This window comes from Schistocerca cancellata, chromosome 4, assembly GCF_023864275.1.
Source record: "Schistocerca cancellata isolate TAMUIC-IGC-003103 chromosome 4, iqSchCanc2.1, whole genome shotgun sequence".
Taxonomy (NCBI): domain Eukaryota; kingdom Metazoa; phylum Arthropoda; class Insecta; order Orthoptera; family Acrididae; genus Schistocerca; species Schistocerca cancellata.
Genome location: NC_064629.1, coordinates 440,889,555 through 440,906,697, shown reverse-complemented (window position 1 = coordinate 440,906,697; position 17,143 = coordinate 440,889,555). Strand labels below are relative to the sequence as shown.

Here is a 17,143-nt window from a genome sequence, read left to right as displayed (position 1 = left end):
TCAATTCTGTTATATCAGTCTACAGATTATTTTCACCTAAATTAACACATATTTCCATGATGATGCTTATAATTTCTCTTTCTTCTGTCAACTAAAAAACATTCACTGGAGTACATCCCTGTTCCCTGTATGAGCAATATGTACCTCTCTATTGAGCTGAAATCCGTACAGTACCAGGAAGGTTTTATCTGCAGTACTAGACATGCATTTCAGTGATTTAACAAAAAAAATATCACTACAGGACTCTTCTTTGGTGTCAGCAAGGTATCTGTAAATATCTTCACAAAATTATTCTTTATCTGGTCCGTGATTTTTATGTAAACTGTATGCCTCTGTAATACTGAAATAACTATTCTTCAGTTGACTCTAATGATGTACATCTTATGGCATAATATTCCGGGACATTTACTACTATTATATAAAAATAAATTACTAACAGAAAGGAACTACTAAGAATTATTTTTCAGGTCCATATACAACCTCACCTTTGTACCTAACACATACTAAAAATAATTTCACCATGAAAGTTCCTGGCCAGACCGAGATTCAAACTCAGGGTCCTTGCTGTTCATGGGCAAGTGCTCAACCAACTGTGCCACCCAAGCATGACCCATGCTCACAGCTTTACATCTGTCAGTGCCTCCTATCCTACCTTCCAAAATTAACATGAGGGACTAACACTCATGCAAGAGAGGATAATGCAAATACATGGCTCAGCCACAGCCTGGGGTTTTGTTTCCAGAATGAAGTTTACACTCTTCAGCTGAGTGTGCACCGATGTGAAACTTCCTAGCAGATTAAAACTGTGTGTCCAACTGACATTCGATCTTAGTGTGGTGTCACCGCCAGACACCACACTTGCTAGGTGGTAGCCTTTAAATCGGCCACGGTCCACTAGTATACGTCGGACCCGCGTCTCGCCACTGTCAGTGATTGCAGACCGAGCGCTGCCACACGGCAGGTCTAGAGATACGTCCTAGCACTCGCCCCAGTTGTACAGCCGACTTTGCTAGCGAAGCTACACTGACAAATACACTCTCATTTGCCGAGACAATAGTTAGCATAGCCTTCAGCTACGTCAATTGCTACGGCCTAGCAAGGCGCCATTACCAGTATATTGAGATTGCACTTATGTATCATCAAGACCGATGTTCTCCAATTATGGAATAAAGTTAAGTATTACATCAACTACGTACTTTATTTGCTATATTAACTACTTTACACTGTTCCAGACCTCATGCAAGCCTGCGTGAGCTAAGCGCATGCATTTCGGCATCCTCCCATAGTGACTTGGCTGTCTTGCCAAGTCACAGCACTTAGGACCTTTACCTTATGTCAGAAAGTGCTCAACTGTCTTATCTCCCCAAGCATGACTCACAACCCATCTCAACTTTACTTCCATCAGTACCTCATTTCCTGCCTTCCAAACTTCACAGTTCTCCTCCCTCAATGGACTTCTATGAAGTTTGGATGGTAGAAGATGAGGCGCTGATGGAAGTAAGGCTGTGAAGATGGGGTGTGATTCATGCTTGGGTAGCTCAGTTGGTAAAGCACTTGCCTGAGAAAGCAAAGGTCCTGTGTTTGAATCTCAGTCGAGCAACAGTTTTAATCTGCCAGGAAGTTTTGTATCTGCACAAACTCCACTGCAAAATAAAAAATTCATTCAGTTTCATAATATTTTTCCCTCTTAAGAAATTTGCTGCTAACCATAACTTATGTAAAATAAAAACATAGATAAGAATAAATGAGTGTACACTGTCTACAACAGAATTTATTTTGTTCATAAAGATGAATTTGTAAAAGATCTTTGGAAAACATTTTTTGAAAACAACTTATTTTCGAATAAGATAAAAGTGTTACAAGAAATATTGTCACCTGGAAAACTGGTTCATGCTGAGGGTATTAGGGCTGCACAGGTGAAATGTGAACGAAGTAGTAGTTTCCATCTCAAATGGAATGGAAACGCAGGAAGGCGAAAAGGTGGAATGATTTGGCAAGCAGCTGCTAAGCAGAACAAAGACGAATGAAGTTAGTCTACAGGCAGCAATGATAGAGGCAACATCTTAGGCTTACATGAGAGTGGTTTATGCATCAATCATTGCCTAGACAGCCTTGGATGGAGACTGCTGTTTTATTGTAGCATGACATTTACAATTGGGATATATTGTAAACATAATTCAACACCAAGAAGAATTTATTAAGAGCCATGGCTGCTAATGAATGGATTGCATAGCCGCCACATTGAAACCCCACAACAATCATCTGCAGCAAAAGGTTAAGAACTTTGTTTGGAACTGTAATAACAGCTTGAACCAGTAAATTTTGTGTATTTTAGAAAAAAATAATTTATGGCTATCATACAATGGTTCAAAGAACTTTATTTTCCTAAGACATATACCTAGACAGGGTCCAATACTAGTGAAAAAGATTCTGAGTATTCTAAAATTACAAAGAAATGTAATTTCGCAAACTTAATCTAATAAAATATACTGAAAGTTTTTTAATATAATCAGTAAATGTTATTTGCAGAGCATTAAATTTAAAGTTTTCTTGAAGTTACAATTTTGGTGAACTTCACATGTTAGTTACGAAATAAAAAGGAAGATCTGCTTAATAAATAAACTGTAGCATATTTTGATAATCTAAAGTAAAATAGCATACTTCAAATGGTTCAAATGGCTCTGAGCACTATGGGACTTAACTTCTGAAGTCATCAGTCCCCTAGAACTTAGAACTACTTAAACCTAACTAACCTAAGGACATCACACACATCCATGCCCGAGGCAGGATTCGAACCTGCGACCGTAGCGGTCGCGCGGTTCCAGACTGTAGCGCCTAGAACCGTTCGGCCATCCTGGCCGGCAGTAGCATACTGAAAGTGGTTACAGTGGAAGATACCATACTGTTGTATAAAAGATTTAAATGCTTAAATCCAGTGCTAGAATTAAGATAGAATTTAATCAGTTACCTTTGTCTTATTTTCTGAGCAGTGTTAGTTCAAGGGCCACCATTTGGGTAAGTGCTGAGATGAAAGAATGATAAATTCAAAGTATGTGTTAATATTGTGTTAGTATCATAACATAGTAATGTTGCTAACTAACTTACAATAATAACTGGTTCTTCAAATCTCAATAAGAGAGACCCCTCATGGCCAATTTTTCTTTGCCTGCACTTGAACAATATTATCTGCACAAAGAATAGAGAAAGTGTTAATGTATCTGGGTGCCATCGTATAATTTCTCTGGAGTTGACAAAGTAAGAATTAAAGTTATCTGTTGTGCTGTACATGAGAAACTGGCTATGCTTTCCAAAGCACAGTAAGGTATATACAAAACAGCAAATCACAATTACGTTTTAGAATAACCCAATGAATGTAACTTCAGCCTGATTAGGTTGGTGACCATTCATAAATAGTCTTGAGCACATAAAAGTTCTGGAACCAAAAGATTACTGCATCAACCCCTGATTACCTGTAATATTTCTCCATACTGGAATCCCTTCAGGATACAAAATAATAGTCTGATACTTGCATCCATTAGACATTCACTTCACAGTCAAAACAAAATTTTAAAATTCCTGTAAAAGAGGTAACATTAAGGAATGTAAGATCTAGAATCTACTTTAAGAGAAACTTTCATAGGAATTCTCAGAGAAGTGCAGACGCACCAGCAGCGGTAGCAGAGCAGCAGTTGTCTGATACACAGTAATTTTGTTTAGTCCCCTCCACCTACATGTTTCTGCAAGGAAATGAACTATGCCTGTGTATTTTACTTTGTAGACTAGTGGTTAGCAAATTATGGTAAGTTTTTGTTTTTGCATAAATTTTGATGCATATCCTTGTGTAATTTTCCTGCTGCCAGACCACCACCTCACGCCACTAAGTTTAAATTGTGTGCAGGTACACAGCATACAGTTTAGATCAGTGCATTCTAGTTTGCATACTTATCTTGTGCAGTAGCTTTCAGGTAAGCAGAGATTCTAGTACCAGATAACTGTAGATATATCCACTTTAGCAGAGAAATTTATTTCTGTTTATGAGCTTGCCATCTCAGGGCATAGTGAGAAACCCGCAGAGCATTTTTTAGTGTTCCATTATTCTCCTCGTTATATTTTGCAGACATTCCAAACTTAATAGTGTCATACGAGATCTTATATCTATTTTTACACAATATGATGTGGCCAGGGACTCAAGGAGAATTGGCTGCTGTCGGTAAACAGCTGGAAGCAGTGCTGGCTACCATCAACATGCTTCTGGCTAATGCTCAAAGTTGTGACAACGTCAGGGCACTGGGGACGAGACCTGTGATACCCCTGGTGCCACTGGAATTCCCTGATGACCTGGGTATCACTGCATCTTCCGATATCTTCTGATATGCAACATCTGGCCGGTCTGTCATCACTCGAGAGTGGGTCGCAGACAGTGGTAGGTTCGCGTGTCACTGGGCAGAAGGCAAAAGAGGGAGCACATCGTGTGGCTGACTCCCTATGCCTAAGCAACAGGTATTAGGGCTACCCAGTGTTGATACACCGAGCCAGCCTGGGATGCCTCTGCTGTTGGGCCGGCGGGCGATCTTCGGGTCCAGCCCAGACGAGTGCAAACGGTGGGTATGCACGTGACTGGGAGCTCAAGTGTTAAATACGCGATGGAGCCCCTCAGGAAAAATACCAAGGTGGGAAACAATGCCAGTGTGCACTCAGTTATGTTTGCTGGCGGGACTCTTCCACGATGTGGAACAGGTCCTGCAGGCTGCTATTGAACGCACTGGGTGGAACCGGCTGCATATAGTGGCACATTTCCGCATGAATGATGCCTGCCATCTGGGTTACGAGAGCATCCTCGGTTCCTTTCAGCAGATGGCTGATTCCGTGAAGGCAACTAGCATCGTGCATGGGAGCATACTAAGCTGTCTATTTGTAGCATCATAACCAGGGTTGATCATGGTCTTCTGGTTTGGAGCAGAGTGGAAGGTCTAAACCAGAGGCTCAGATGACTCTGCAATGGTATCAGATGCGAATTTCTCGGCCCCCACTATTGGGTACAGAATTGTAGGGTTCCCCTTAATTGATTAGGCATGCAATATGGGCAGGAAGTGGCTACTAGTGCAGCGGAGTACATGTGGAGTGCATATGGAGCTGTTTCGGCTTAAAGAAACCTTCCCTTGGGATCAAAGACAATTTGCCTGATAAATTAGCCACAATGTCCTCAGAGAATGTTCACCATTGCAGATCAGAGATAGAAACTGTTAATATAATTTTAGTAAATTGCATGAGCATCCACAGAAAGATTCCAGAATTAGTATCACTTACTGAAGGTTATAATGCACAGATAGTATTAGGAACAAAAAGTTGGTTGAAACCAGACGTTAATGACAATGAAATTCTAAGTTCAGATTGGAATATATATTGTAAGGATAGGTTAGTCGCCAATGGTACAGGTGTGTTTATTGCAGTAAAGAATTCAATACAATCTAGTGAGGTTATCATGGATTCTGATTGTGAATTAATCTGAGTAAAGTTAAATATAAAAGATTAGTAAAAAATGATAATTGGATGCTTTTATAGACTGCCGAAGTCAGGAGCTCTAGTGAGGGAGTGCTTCAGACAGAACTTTTAGAATATTGTTAATAATTATGCCGTTGTAATAGGGGTGACTTCAACTTGCCAGGTATAGATTGGGAATGTCATGCTATCAAATCTGGTGCCAGAGACTGGGATTCGCGTAACATTGTTCTGGATGTCTTGTCTGAAAATTACTTTGAGCAGATAAATAGAGAACCAGCTCGTTTGGGTAACATCTTAGGACTCCTGGAGGGGGGGGGGGGGGGGGGGGAGGAACAGACCTGAACCTATTGAATTGGTTAATACAGAGGAAGGTATCAGTGATCACAAGGCTCTGATAGCATCTATGACAATGGGTCTGACAAAGAATATTAAGAAAGGTAGGAAGATAGTTTCACTTAGCAAAGACTGACAGGATACAACTTTCAGAGCATCTGAGCAACCAGTATTCAGTGACGAGGATGATAATGTGGGAAACAAATGGTTAAAGTTCAAAGGGACTGTGCAATATGCGCTAGACAAATATGTTCCAAGTAAGGTTTTAAGGGATGGGAAAGACCCACCATGGTTTAACAGCTGTGTTAGAAACTGCTATGCAAACAAAGCAAACCTAGTCTCAGATTCAAAAGAAGTAAACACCTAGCTGACAAACAAAAGCTGAACAAAGCGAAAATGATCATAAGGAGAGCAATGAGAGAAGCGGTCAATGACTTTGGAAGTAAAACTTTTTCCAGGGATCTGAGTAAAAGCCTAAGAAGTTCTGGTCGTATGTAAAATCACAAAGTGGGTCAAAATCTTCTATGTAATGGTAATTCCCATCATCCCCCAAGGAAGTATGATAAGACCATTACTGTTTATAACATATATAAATGATCTAGTAGAAAGTGGTGGATGCTCTCTAAAGCTGTTTGCATATGATGCGGTTGTCTATAACAAAGTATCAACACCAGCAGATAGTAACGATTTGCAGAATGACCTCCAGAATGAATGGTGCAGGCTCTGAAAGTTGACCCTGAATGTAAATAAATGTAACATATTGCGCATATAAAGAAAAAGAAACTGCCATACAGCTACACTATTGATGACAAACTGCTGGAAACAGTATCTGCCATAAAATATCTAGAATTATTCAGAGAGATCCTAAGTGGAATGACGACATAAAACAAATAGTGGGAAAAGCAGATGACAGACAGATTAATAGGAAGAATCTTAAGGAGATTTAACTCATCCATGAAGGAAGTGGCTTATAAGGCACTTGTTCAGCTGATTCTTGAGTCCTGTTCATCTATCTGGGTCCCTTACCAGATAGGGCTGGTAGCAGAGAGAGAGAGAGAGAGAGAGAGAGAGAGAGAAGATCCGATGAAATGTGGTACATTCCATCACGGGATCATTTGGTTAGCACAAGAGCGTTACTGAGATGCTCAACAAACTCCACTGACAGATGTTACAAGAGAGGTATTACTAGAGAGGCATCGTGCATCATGGAGATATTTACTACTAAAATTTCCAGAGAGCGCTTTCCAGAAAGAGTTGGACAATATATTACTTCCCCACACATACATCTCGTGTAATGATTACGAGGAGAAAATTCCAGAAATTAGAGCCAATAAGAGGATTACTAAAATCATTCTTCCCATGTGCTATCCATGAGTGAAACAGGTTTGGAGGGCTCAGTTTTTGGCAGCACAGTAGCTCAGCGTGTTCGGTCAGAGGGTTAGCTCCCCTCTGTAATTAAAAAAAACTGAGTTAGTAGAACAGCAATGAACATAAATGGGTGTCTTAGGACGTCTGCCCCGAACAGATGCACCAAATGAAGATGACCAAAATTAGATTAAAAGAAAAAAAAAGTTGCTGGTACGAAAAGTACCGTCCACCACACAGCATTAGGCGGCTTGCAGAGTATGATGTAGATGTAGATGTAGATGTAGGAGGTACTGATTTGACGATCTGACAGGAGGCCACGTTTCGAAGAAAAGGTTACACACTAGCAGTTTTATACTTGTGTATGTGTGACAGGATGTTTTAATGTTAAACATGTTTTTTTTTCCTGTTACAATACTAATAATACTGTAAAAGAGATAATGTTACAATATCACCCCACAACACATTGTGAATGGCACAGCAAGAGTTGGAGCTGACATTTCCTAATACTTGCAAGATCACTGAAGAGTCAACAATCCATATGAGGGGGCAAAATAAATAAAAGGACACCAAAATTATACATTGTTCAAGTTTCTTAGTATCATCTTGTTTTCCATTGAGACTGGGATAAGGGAGAAACTGATATTACATGACAACCAACACCAATCTGTTTATTGGCTTGATGCTGATTGGGAATCAGTATACTAAGTGGGAGGGGAAACTATGGTCAAGGAGGTTATTAGAGATGGTGCACTAGCTCTGACTGGGGAAAGATGAGGAAAGGAAACTGACTGTGTCCTTTTAATAGAACGGCATCTACATTACACAGTTACAGGAAATCTTGGAAGACCTAAATCTGGATGGCAAGAATGAAGTTGAACTACATTCCTCCCAACTGTGAGTCCAGTGTCTTAAATGCTGAATTTATAAGTGAATATAGAAGGAACTGATGGTGTGAAATTTGTCCGAATCACTACTACTAGAAAACTGGTGAAACAACAGGGGAGAGTGCAGAACCGATATGACTGAACTGCACCACAAATTACAAATTAAATAGTCCAAAGTGGCCAACAAAATCAAGGTCTAGTGCTCCAAAACTACAACCTATGTACTAATGACGGGATGAGAACTATACAGCTTACATTGTGGAACACTTCAAATTCTACCAAATTCACCAAACCTTCAGCTACCATAAAAAGTTTCACTAGCGAAGAACCAATCAAAAAAAACTTTCTACCTGTTTGTTCTGCACTGAATGTGAAACACTGGTGAAAGTAACCTTAACGTTCAGTGAATTGTAAGCACTGAATGCTGTCTTTTCAATCAGTAGCAGTCTATTTCAACTGAATTATTGTTACTTCAGTTTTCATTATTGCATCTGACATATTTATTTTTCAGTTTCTTCAGCAAAAAGGTGGAAGGAGTATATAGAGGGTCTATAAAGAAGAGATATACTTGAGGACAATATTATGGAAATGGAGGAAGATGTAGAGGAAGATGAGAAGGGAGATATGATACTATGGGAAGAAATTAACAAAGCACTGAAAGACTTAAGTAGAAACAAGGCCGCAGGAGATGACAACATTCTGTTAGAGCTACTGACAGCCTTGGGAGAGCCAGCCATAACAAAACTCTTCCATCTGGTCTGGTCTGGTGAGCAAGATGTAGGAGACAGACTTCAAGAAGAATATAATAATCCCAATTCCAAAGAAATCATGTGCTGACAGGTGTGAAATTTACCAAAATATCAGTTTAATAAGTCACAGCTGTAAAATACTAACACAAATCTTTTACAAAAGAATGGAAAAACTGGCAGAAGCTACCTCGGGGAAGATCAGTTTGGATTCTGGAGAAATGTATGAACACGTGAGGCAATACTGATCCTACAACTTCCTATAGAAGATAGGTTAAGGAAAGGCAAACCTAGGTTTATGGCATTGTAGACTTAGAGAAAACTTTTGACTATGTTGACTGGAACACATTCTTTCAAATTTTAGAGGTGACAGGGGTAAAATACAGGGAGCGAAAAGCTATTTACAATTTGTACTCAGACCAGACGGCAGTTATAAGAGTAGAGGGGTGTGAAAGGGAAGCAGTGGTTGAGAAGGGAGTGACACAGGGTTGTGGCATGTCCCTGATGTTATTCGATCTGCATATTGAGTAATTAGTAAAGGAAACAAAAGAAAAATTTGGAGTAGGATTAAAAACTTTGAGGTTTGCCGATGACATTGTAATTCTGTCAGAGACAGCAAAGGACTTGGAAGAGCAGTTGAACAGAATGTGCAGTGTCTTGAAAGGAGGATATAAGATAAACATCAACAAAAGCAAAATGAGGATAATGGAATGTAATCAAATTAAATCAGGTGATGCTGAGGGAATTAGATCGGAAATGGGACACTTACAGAAAGGTAGACTGGCAATGGCAAGAAAAGCATTTCTGAATAAGAGAAATTTGTTAACATCGAGTATAGATTTAAGTGTCAGGAAGCCCTCCCTGACAGTATTTATATGGAGTGCAGCCATGTGTGGAAGTGAAACAGGATGAAAAACAGTTCAGACAAGAAGAGAATAGAAGCTTTCTAAACATGTTGCTACAGAAGAATGAAGAAGATTAGATAGGTCGACCACGTAACTAATGAGGAGGTACTGAATAGAATTGGGGAGAAGAGAAATTTGTGGCACAACCTGGCTAAAAGAAGGGACACATTCTGAGGCATCAAAAGATCACCAACCTAGTACTGGAGGGAAGCATGGGGGAAGGTGGAGGGGGGAGGGGGTTAAAATCATAGACCAAGGGATGAATATAGCAAGCAGATTCAGAGGGATGTAGGTTGCAGTAGTTACTCAGAGATGAAGAGGCTTGCACAGGATAGAGTAGCATCGAGAACTCCATCAAACCAGTCTCCAGGCTGAAGACATCAATAACAACAACAACAACAACAACAACAACAACAACAACAACAAGTGTAAATTTAAGTACGTTTCACAAGCAATATGAATTGGTTTAACAAATATTATGTTCATGTTAGTTAGTGTGTTCATTAGTAGTCTGTAAATGGCCAGCACATAAACAAATCACATATCTGTAGCCTGTAGACCCAGTCATTCTATATTCTACAATACACATTGTCCAAATGATATATGAAAAATGGACATCTCCATCTATATCACTACTTTGCAATTGACACGTAAGTGTTGGACAGAGGGTACATAGAATGACTCTCAGAATATTTCTCAGGTGCCCCACTCTCGAATAGCATGTGGGTAGAATGAACATCTGAATCTTTCTACACGAGTTTGGATTTATCTTATTTTAGTATGAAGACCCTTTCTTTGTTTGCAGGTGGAAGTCAACAAAATATGTTGATACTCAATGGAGAACGTTGGGGATTGGTATTTCATCAAAATATCTTACTGCATTAAAAACACACTTGTTTTAATGAATGGCGCACCATCTGGCATCTTATACTCATGACACACTCTCCCCCTATTTGGTGATACTGGAAAATGAGCTGCCCTTCTCTGAACTTTTTTGATGTTCTCTGTCAGTCTTATCTGGCAAGGATCACATACTGTGCAGTAGTTCTCCAGAGGAGGATGGACAAGCATAATGTAGTAGACTTATTGCATCTTTGCACGTGTTCTGCCAATAAAATGCAGTTTTTGGTTCATCTTCCACATAACATTTTCTATGTTAGGGTTCCAGTTCAAGTCATTTGTATTTGTAATCTCTAGCCATTTAGTTGAATTGAAACCTTTAAGTTTGTGCAACTCTTTGTGTACTCAATATTTAATGGGTCTGTATAGTACTCATATGGAGGACCTCACACTTTTTATCGGTTAGGGTCAACTGCCTTTTTTGCACCATGCATATGTCTTGTCTAAATCATTTTGCAGTTCAGTTTTATTGTCATATGACTTTACTAGACAGTAAACAACAGTATCATCCAGAAATAATCTAACAGTGCAGCACACATTTTCTCCAAAATCGTTTATATAAATTAAGAACTGTGGAGAGCCTTTAATGCTACATTGAAGAACCCTAGATATTAGATTAGATCAGATTAATACTAGTTCCATGGATCATGAATACGATATTTCGTAATGATGTGGAACGAGTCAAATTTTCCAATACATGACATAATTAAGTTAATTTAACAACATACTTAAGTTAATATAACAACTTTTTCATTTTTTTGTGTTTTTTATTTTTATTTTTTATGTTTTTTAAATATATATATTTTTAATTTACATCTAAAAATTCCTCTATGGAGTAGAAGGAGTTGTCATTCAGAAATTCTTTTAATTTCTTCTTAAATACTTGTTGGTTATCTGTCAGACTTTTGATACTATTTGGTAAGTGACCAAAGACTTTAGTGCCAGTATAATTCACCCCTTTTTGTGCCAAAGTCAGATTTAATCTTGAATAGTGAAGATCATCCTTTCTCCTAGTATAGTAGTTATGCACACTGCTATTACTTTTGAATTGGGTTTGGTTGTTAATAACAAATTTCATAAGAGAGTATATACACTGAGAAGCTACTGTGAATATCCCTAGATCCTTAAATAAATGTCTGGAGGATGATCTTGGGTGGACTCCAGCTATTATTCTGATTACACGCTTTTGTGCAATAAATACTTTATTCCTCAGTGATGAATTACCCCAAAATATGATGCCATATGAAAGCAACGAGTGAAAATAGGCGTAGTAAGCTAATTTACTAAGATGTTTATCACCAAAATTTGCAATGACCCTTATTGCATAAGTAGCTGAACTCAAATGTTTCAGCAGATCATCAATGTGTTTCTTCCAATTTAATCTCTCATCAATGTACACACCTAAAAATTTGGAATATTCTACCTTAGCTATATGCTTCTGATTAAGGTCTATATTTATTAATGGCGTCATACCATTCACTGTACGGAACTGTATGTACTGTGTCTTATCAAAATTCAGTGAGAGTCCGTTTACAAGGAACCACTTAGTAATTTTCTGAAAGACAGTATTGACAATTTCATCAGTTAATTCTTGTTTGTCAGGTGTGATTACTATACTTGTATCATCAGCAAAGAGAACTAACTTTGCCTCTTCATGAATATAGAATGGCAAGTCATTAATATATATTAAGAACAACAAAGGACCCAAGACTGACCCTTGTGGAACCCCATTCTTGATAGTTCCCCACTTTGAGGAATGTGCTGATCTTTGCATATTATGAGAACTACTTATTTCAACTTTCTGCACTCTTCCAGTTAGGTACGAATTAAACCATTTGTGCACTGTCCCACTCATGCCACAATACTTGAGCTTGTCTAGCTGAATTTCATGATTTACACAATCAAAAGTCTTTGAGATATCACAAAAAATCCCAATGGGTGTTGTTCGGTTATTCAGATCATTCAAAATTTGATTGGTGAAAGCATATATGGCATTTTCTGTTGAAAAACCTTTCTGGAAACCAAACTGACATTTTGTTAGTACTTCATTGTTACAGATATGTGAAGCTACTCTTGAATACATTACTTTCTCAAAAATTTTGGATAAAGCTGTTAGAAGGGAGATTGGACGGTAATTGTTGACATCAGAACTATCCCCCTTTTTATGCAAAGGTATCAATAGCATATTTCAGTCTATCAGGGAAAATGCCCTGTTCCAGAGAGCTATTACACAGGTGGCTGAGAATCTTACTTATCTGTTGAGAACAAGCTTTTAGTATTTTGCTGGAAATGCCATCAATTCCATGTGAGTTTTTGCTTTTAAGCAAGTTTAGTATTTTCCTAATTTCAATTGTATCAAATTGCATAGGTATGGCCTCTTCCATTAACAGCCTAGCATCTTCTAATGAACACCTGGATCCTACTATATCCACAACATTTAGAAAATGATTATTAAAAATATTTTCAACTTCTGACTTTTTGTTCGTAAAGTTTTCATTCAATTTGATGGTAATACTGTCTTCCTGTGCACTTGGTTGACCTGTTTCTCTTTTAATAATATTCCAAATTGTTTTAATTTTATTATCAGAGTTGCTGATTTCAGACATGATACACATACTTCTGGATTTTTTTAATAACTTTTCTTAGGTTTTCTTAAGATATGACTTAGGTTCCATTAAATGACTTTTTATTATTATGAAAAGCAACATATCTGACACGAAATCACAAATTCCATACCACAACTTGGATGATGTTCCATAAGAATGCAGTTTGATTAGAAGCTGCTAGTCAGGGATGGTGTCAAAAGACATCCAGTATTAAAAAGTTAATACTAGTCCATAAGTGGCTAGTGTAGTCACTCAATGGGTTCGCATATTTTAATGATGTCTAAAACTTTTATTCAATTATGAGACAATCACATGATTATCAGGAATACAATGGTTAGCCTAGCCATGCAGGGGACCTTAGTTCAATGCCCGGTACTGCCGGGGATTTTGCATTCATGGGAGGACTGGAATGGGATGCACTAATCTTCATGATATCAAATGAAGAGCTTCTTGAAGGAAAAGAAACAGCAACAGGTCTGCTAACCCAAAAACAGTCAGGTGAGCAGTGTGCTAAACCCATGCTGTTTCATATCACATCTCTATGACACCACTGGATGATGATGATGATTACATGGTGGTGGTTGGGCACAATTGGCCTGTTGTGGTTAGAAGAGTGGTGCTTTATCATGAAGCTAATTTACAGATTATTATGTTAAATAACTAATGCTCATTGACATTGAATTAATAAACTACCATTCCATAAAGATTTTATGTTTTTTGGGGGTAGGGGCAGAGCTTCCATGTCAATATATTTATTTTACAGTTCCCTGTAAAACAGTTTTTAACAAATTGTCATTTCTTAATGCTGAATCAACTTTACTTACAGCACAGTCATTTGCACCATCACCACAAAATGTCACAATATAGTCAATGTTCTGCAGTGATTCAACCAACTGAGCTTTTTGATCAGGTAACATGCGTGCAAATATGGTTCCCTTTGCTGCGATTTGTGGAACAAGATAGGGGTAATGATCATTGATCATTTTCCAAGAGTGTCCATCAACAGCGAAATGCCAGTTAGCACCCAGATCCAAGGTAATAACAGCATCCTAAAAATAAAAATAATTACAAAATAAAAATCATGACAGTCAGACTTCAATTTATTCACAATGAAATATCTGATTTCGATGCACAAGAAAATACAGAAGTTTAATTATTAATAAAGCAATAAAATTTAAATTAACTTCTTTACATACTTATTGACTGCTCACTGCCTCAACTATACGCTCAGTGGTTATATTTAGTCCTTCCATTGTTTGGATTAAATTTAATGTAATACATAAACCACATTTTGAACAGGTATTTGAAATATCACCAAAAAGTAGAAACAGACGCAAAGGTAAGTTAATGTTACCTATACATTTTGTGTGTTATTGTTGAATTCAATCTGAAGATTGGTGCCTCTTCATCTCAGAATAACTACAGCAACATACATACTTTTGAACCTACTCATTGTATCCATCTCTTGGTCTGCCTATATGATTTTTAACCTCCCCCCCCCCCCCCCCCCACACACACACACACACTTCCCTCCAGTGCTAATCTAGTGATCCTTTGATGCCTCAGAATGTGTGCTGTCAAGCGATCTCTTCTTCTAGTCAAGTTGTGGCGCAAATTTCTTCTCTCCCCAAGTCTGTTCAGTACCACCTCATTTATTATGCAATCTACTGGTCTAATCTTCAGTATCCTTCTGTAGTAACACATTTGAAAAACTTCTATTCTCCTGTTGCCTGAAATGTTTATTGTCCACGTTCCATTTCCATAAAATGCTATACTTCAGACAAATGCTTTCAGAAATGACTTTCTAACACTTAAACCCATATTCGATGTTAATGAATTTATCTTCTCCAGAAACACTTTTCTTGCGACTACCAGTCTATATTTTATATCCTCTCCACTTTGGCCATCATCAGTTATTTTACTGCCCAAATACCAAAACTTAGCTACTACTTTTAGTGTCTCACTTCCTAATGTAATTCCTCCAGCTTTGCCTGATTTAATTCAACTACACTCCAGTAACTTTGTTTTGCTTTTGTTGATTTCTCTCCTATAGTCTCTTTCCAAGACACTATCCATTCCGTTCAGCTGCTCTTCCAAGTCCTTTGCTGTCTCTGACACATTTGCAATGTTATTGGCAAACCTCAAAGTTTTTATTTCTTCATCATGAACTTTAATTCCTTCTCCAAATTTTCTTTGGTTTCCTTTACTGCTTGTCCAATGTACAAATTGAGTAACATCAGGGATAGGCTACAATACTGTCTCATTGCATTCTCAACCACTGCTTTCCTTTCATGCCCCTCAACTCTTATAACTGTGATCTGCTTTCTGTACAAGTTGTATATAACCTTTCACTTTCTGTATTTTATCACTGCTCCCGTCAGAATTTCAGAGAGAGTATTCCAGTCAACATTCTTAAGTGCTTTCTTCAGGCCTGCATAAGCTAAATACAGGTTGGTTTCTGTAGCCCATCTTCTAAGATAAGTCATAGGATCTGTATTGCCTTGTGTGTTCCAACATTTCTCTGAAACTCAAACTGATCTTCCCCGAGGCTAGCTTCTACTAGATTAGTATTTTGCAGCTATGATTTGTTAAGCTAATATTTCGGTAGTATTAACACCTTTCAGCACTTGCTTTCTTTGGAATTGAAATTATTGCACTCTTCTTTAAGTCTGAAGGTATTTCCCTCATCCCATATATCGTATATACCAAGTGGAATAGTTTTGTCACTGAGGTTCTCCTAAGGATATCAGTAGTTCTGAGGGAATTTTGTGTACTCCGGGCTTAGGTCTTTCAGTGGTCTGCCAAATTCTTCTTGCAGTATCATATCTTCCATCTCAGATTTATTTACTTCCTCTTCCATTTCCATAATATAGCCTTCAAGATCATTTCCCTTGTATAGCACATACTCCTTCCCTCTTTCAGATTTCCCATCTTTTATTAGTACTTGTTTTCCAGCTGAGCTCTTGATGTTAATACAGCTGCTTCTATTTTCTCCAAAGGCCTCTTTAATTTTTCTTTAGGCAGCATGTATCTTTCCCCTAGTTACACATGCTTTGTCGTCTAGCCATTCCTGCTTAGCCACTCTGCATTTTCTTTTAATCTCATTTTTGATATGTTTGTAGTCCCTTCCACCTGCTTCATTTACTACATTTTGATATTTTCTCTTTTCCTCGATTAAATTCAGTATCTCCATTGAAATACAAGGATTTCTACTTCTATCTGATGATACAAAAAATGAATGTTATGAACTTCTTACATTATTGGATTCACTCCATAATAAAATAATATTAACAATAGAACATGAAATAAATCATGTCCATAAATTTCTTAGACCTCAAAACTGTTACTGAACAGCAAGAACATAGTTTTCACATTTACAGGAAACCAACCTATGTGGAGATCACACCAGCCAAACAGAAGTATGCTGCAGTTAGGTCCTCATTGAACAAGAGACACACATCACCTTTATAACCCTAAGTACTAACACAAGAAATAGATACCATTAACACAATTGCAATACATAACGGGTATTCAGTAAAATCAACTGACAAACTATCCACAAAATACAGGCCAATATCAGTAAAGGTGTGTTTACACCTGTGTGCCTCATGCCTAGTCCCTGTGCGACTGTGCTTGCCCCATATGGAAGTAGAGGCATGCATGTAGGTTGCATGCCTCTTCCTCAGTGTGTGCTTGTGAATAATTCTATTTGCACCTGTGTTCACACTGAGTGCCTCTGCTTCTGTGTGGGGCAAGCTACAGCCACTTGGCAAGTGGCCGTAATGTGCATGGGTGTAGGATACTCCCTTGCATTTTTGCACTTTATGTATGATATATGTACATAACAGGCAGCAAAAGACTTGTCAGGGACTTGTTTAATATCTAATAAAGGTTTATTA

General features: G+C 38.1%; 1 protein-coding gene across 1 annotated transcript in view; it reads right to left on the bottom strand.

The window, feature by feature from the left end:
- Nucleotides 1-17,143, bottom strand: part of LOC126183646 (polyamine-transporting ATPase 13A3-like) — a 265,104-nt gene that overhangs the window by 53,593 nt on the left and 194,368 nt on the right. Inside the window, exons 16-17 of the mRNA XM_049925790.1 lie at nucleotides 14,069-14,293; nucleotides 3,106-3,186 (exon numbers count right to left, since the gene is read on the bottom strand). Coding sequence (XP_049781747.1) covers nucleotides 3,106-3,186; nucleotides 14,069-14,293 — 306 coding nt within the window. The remainder of the gene's footprint in view (nucleotides 1-3,105; nucleotides 3,187-14,068; nucleotides 14,294-17,143) is intronic.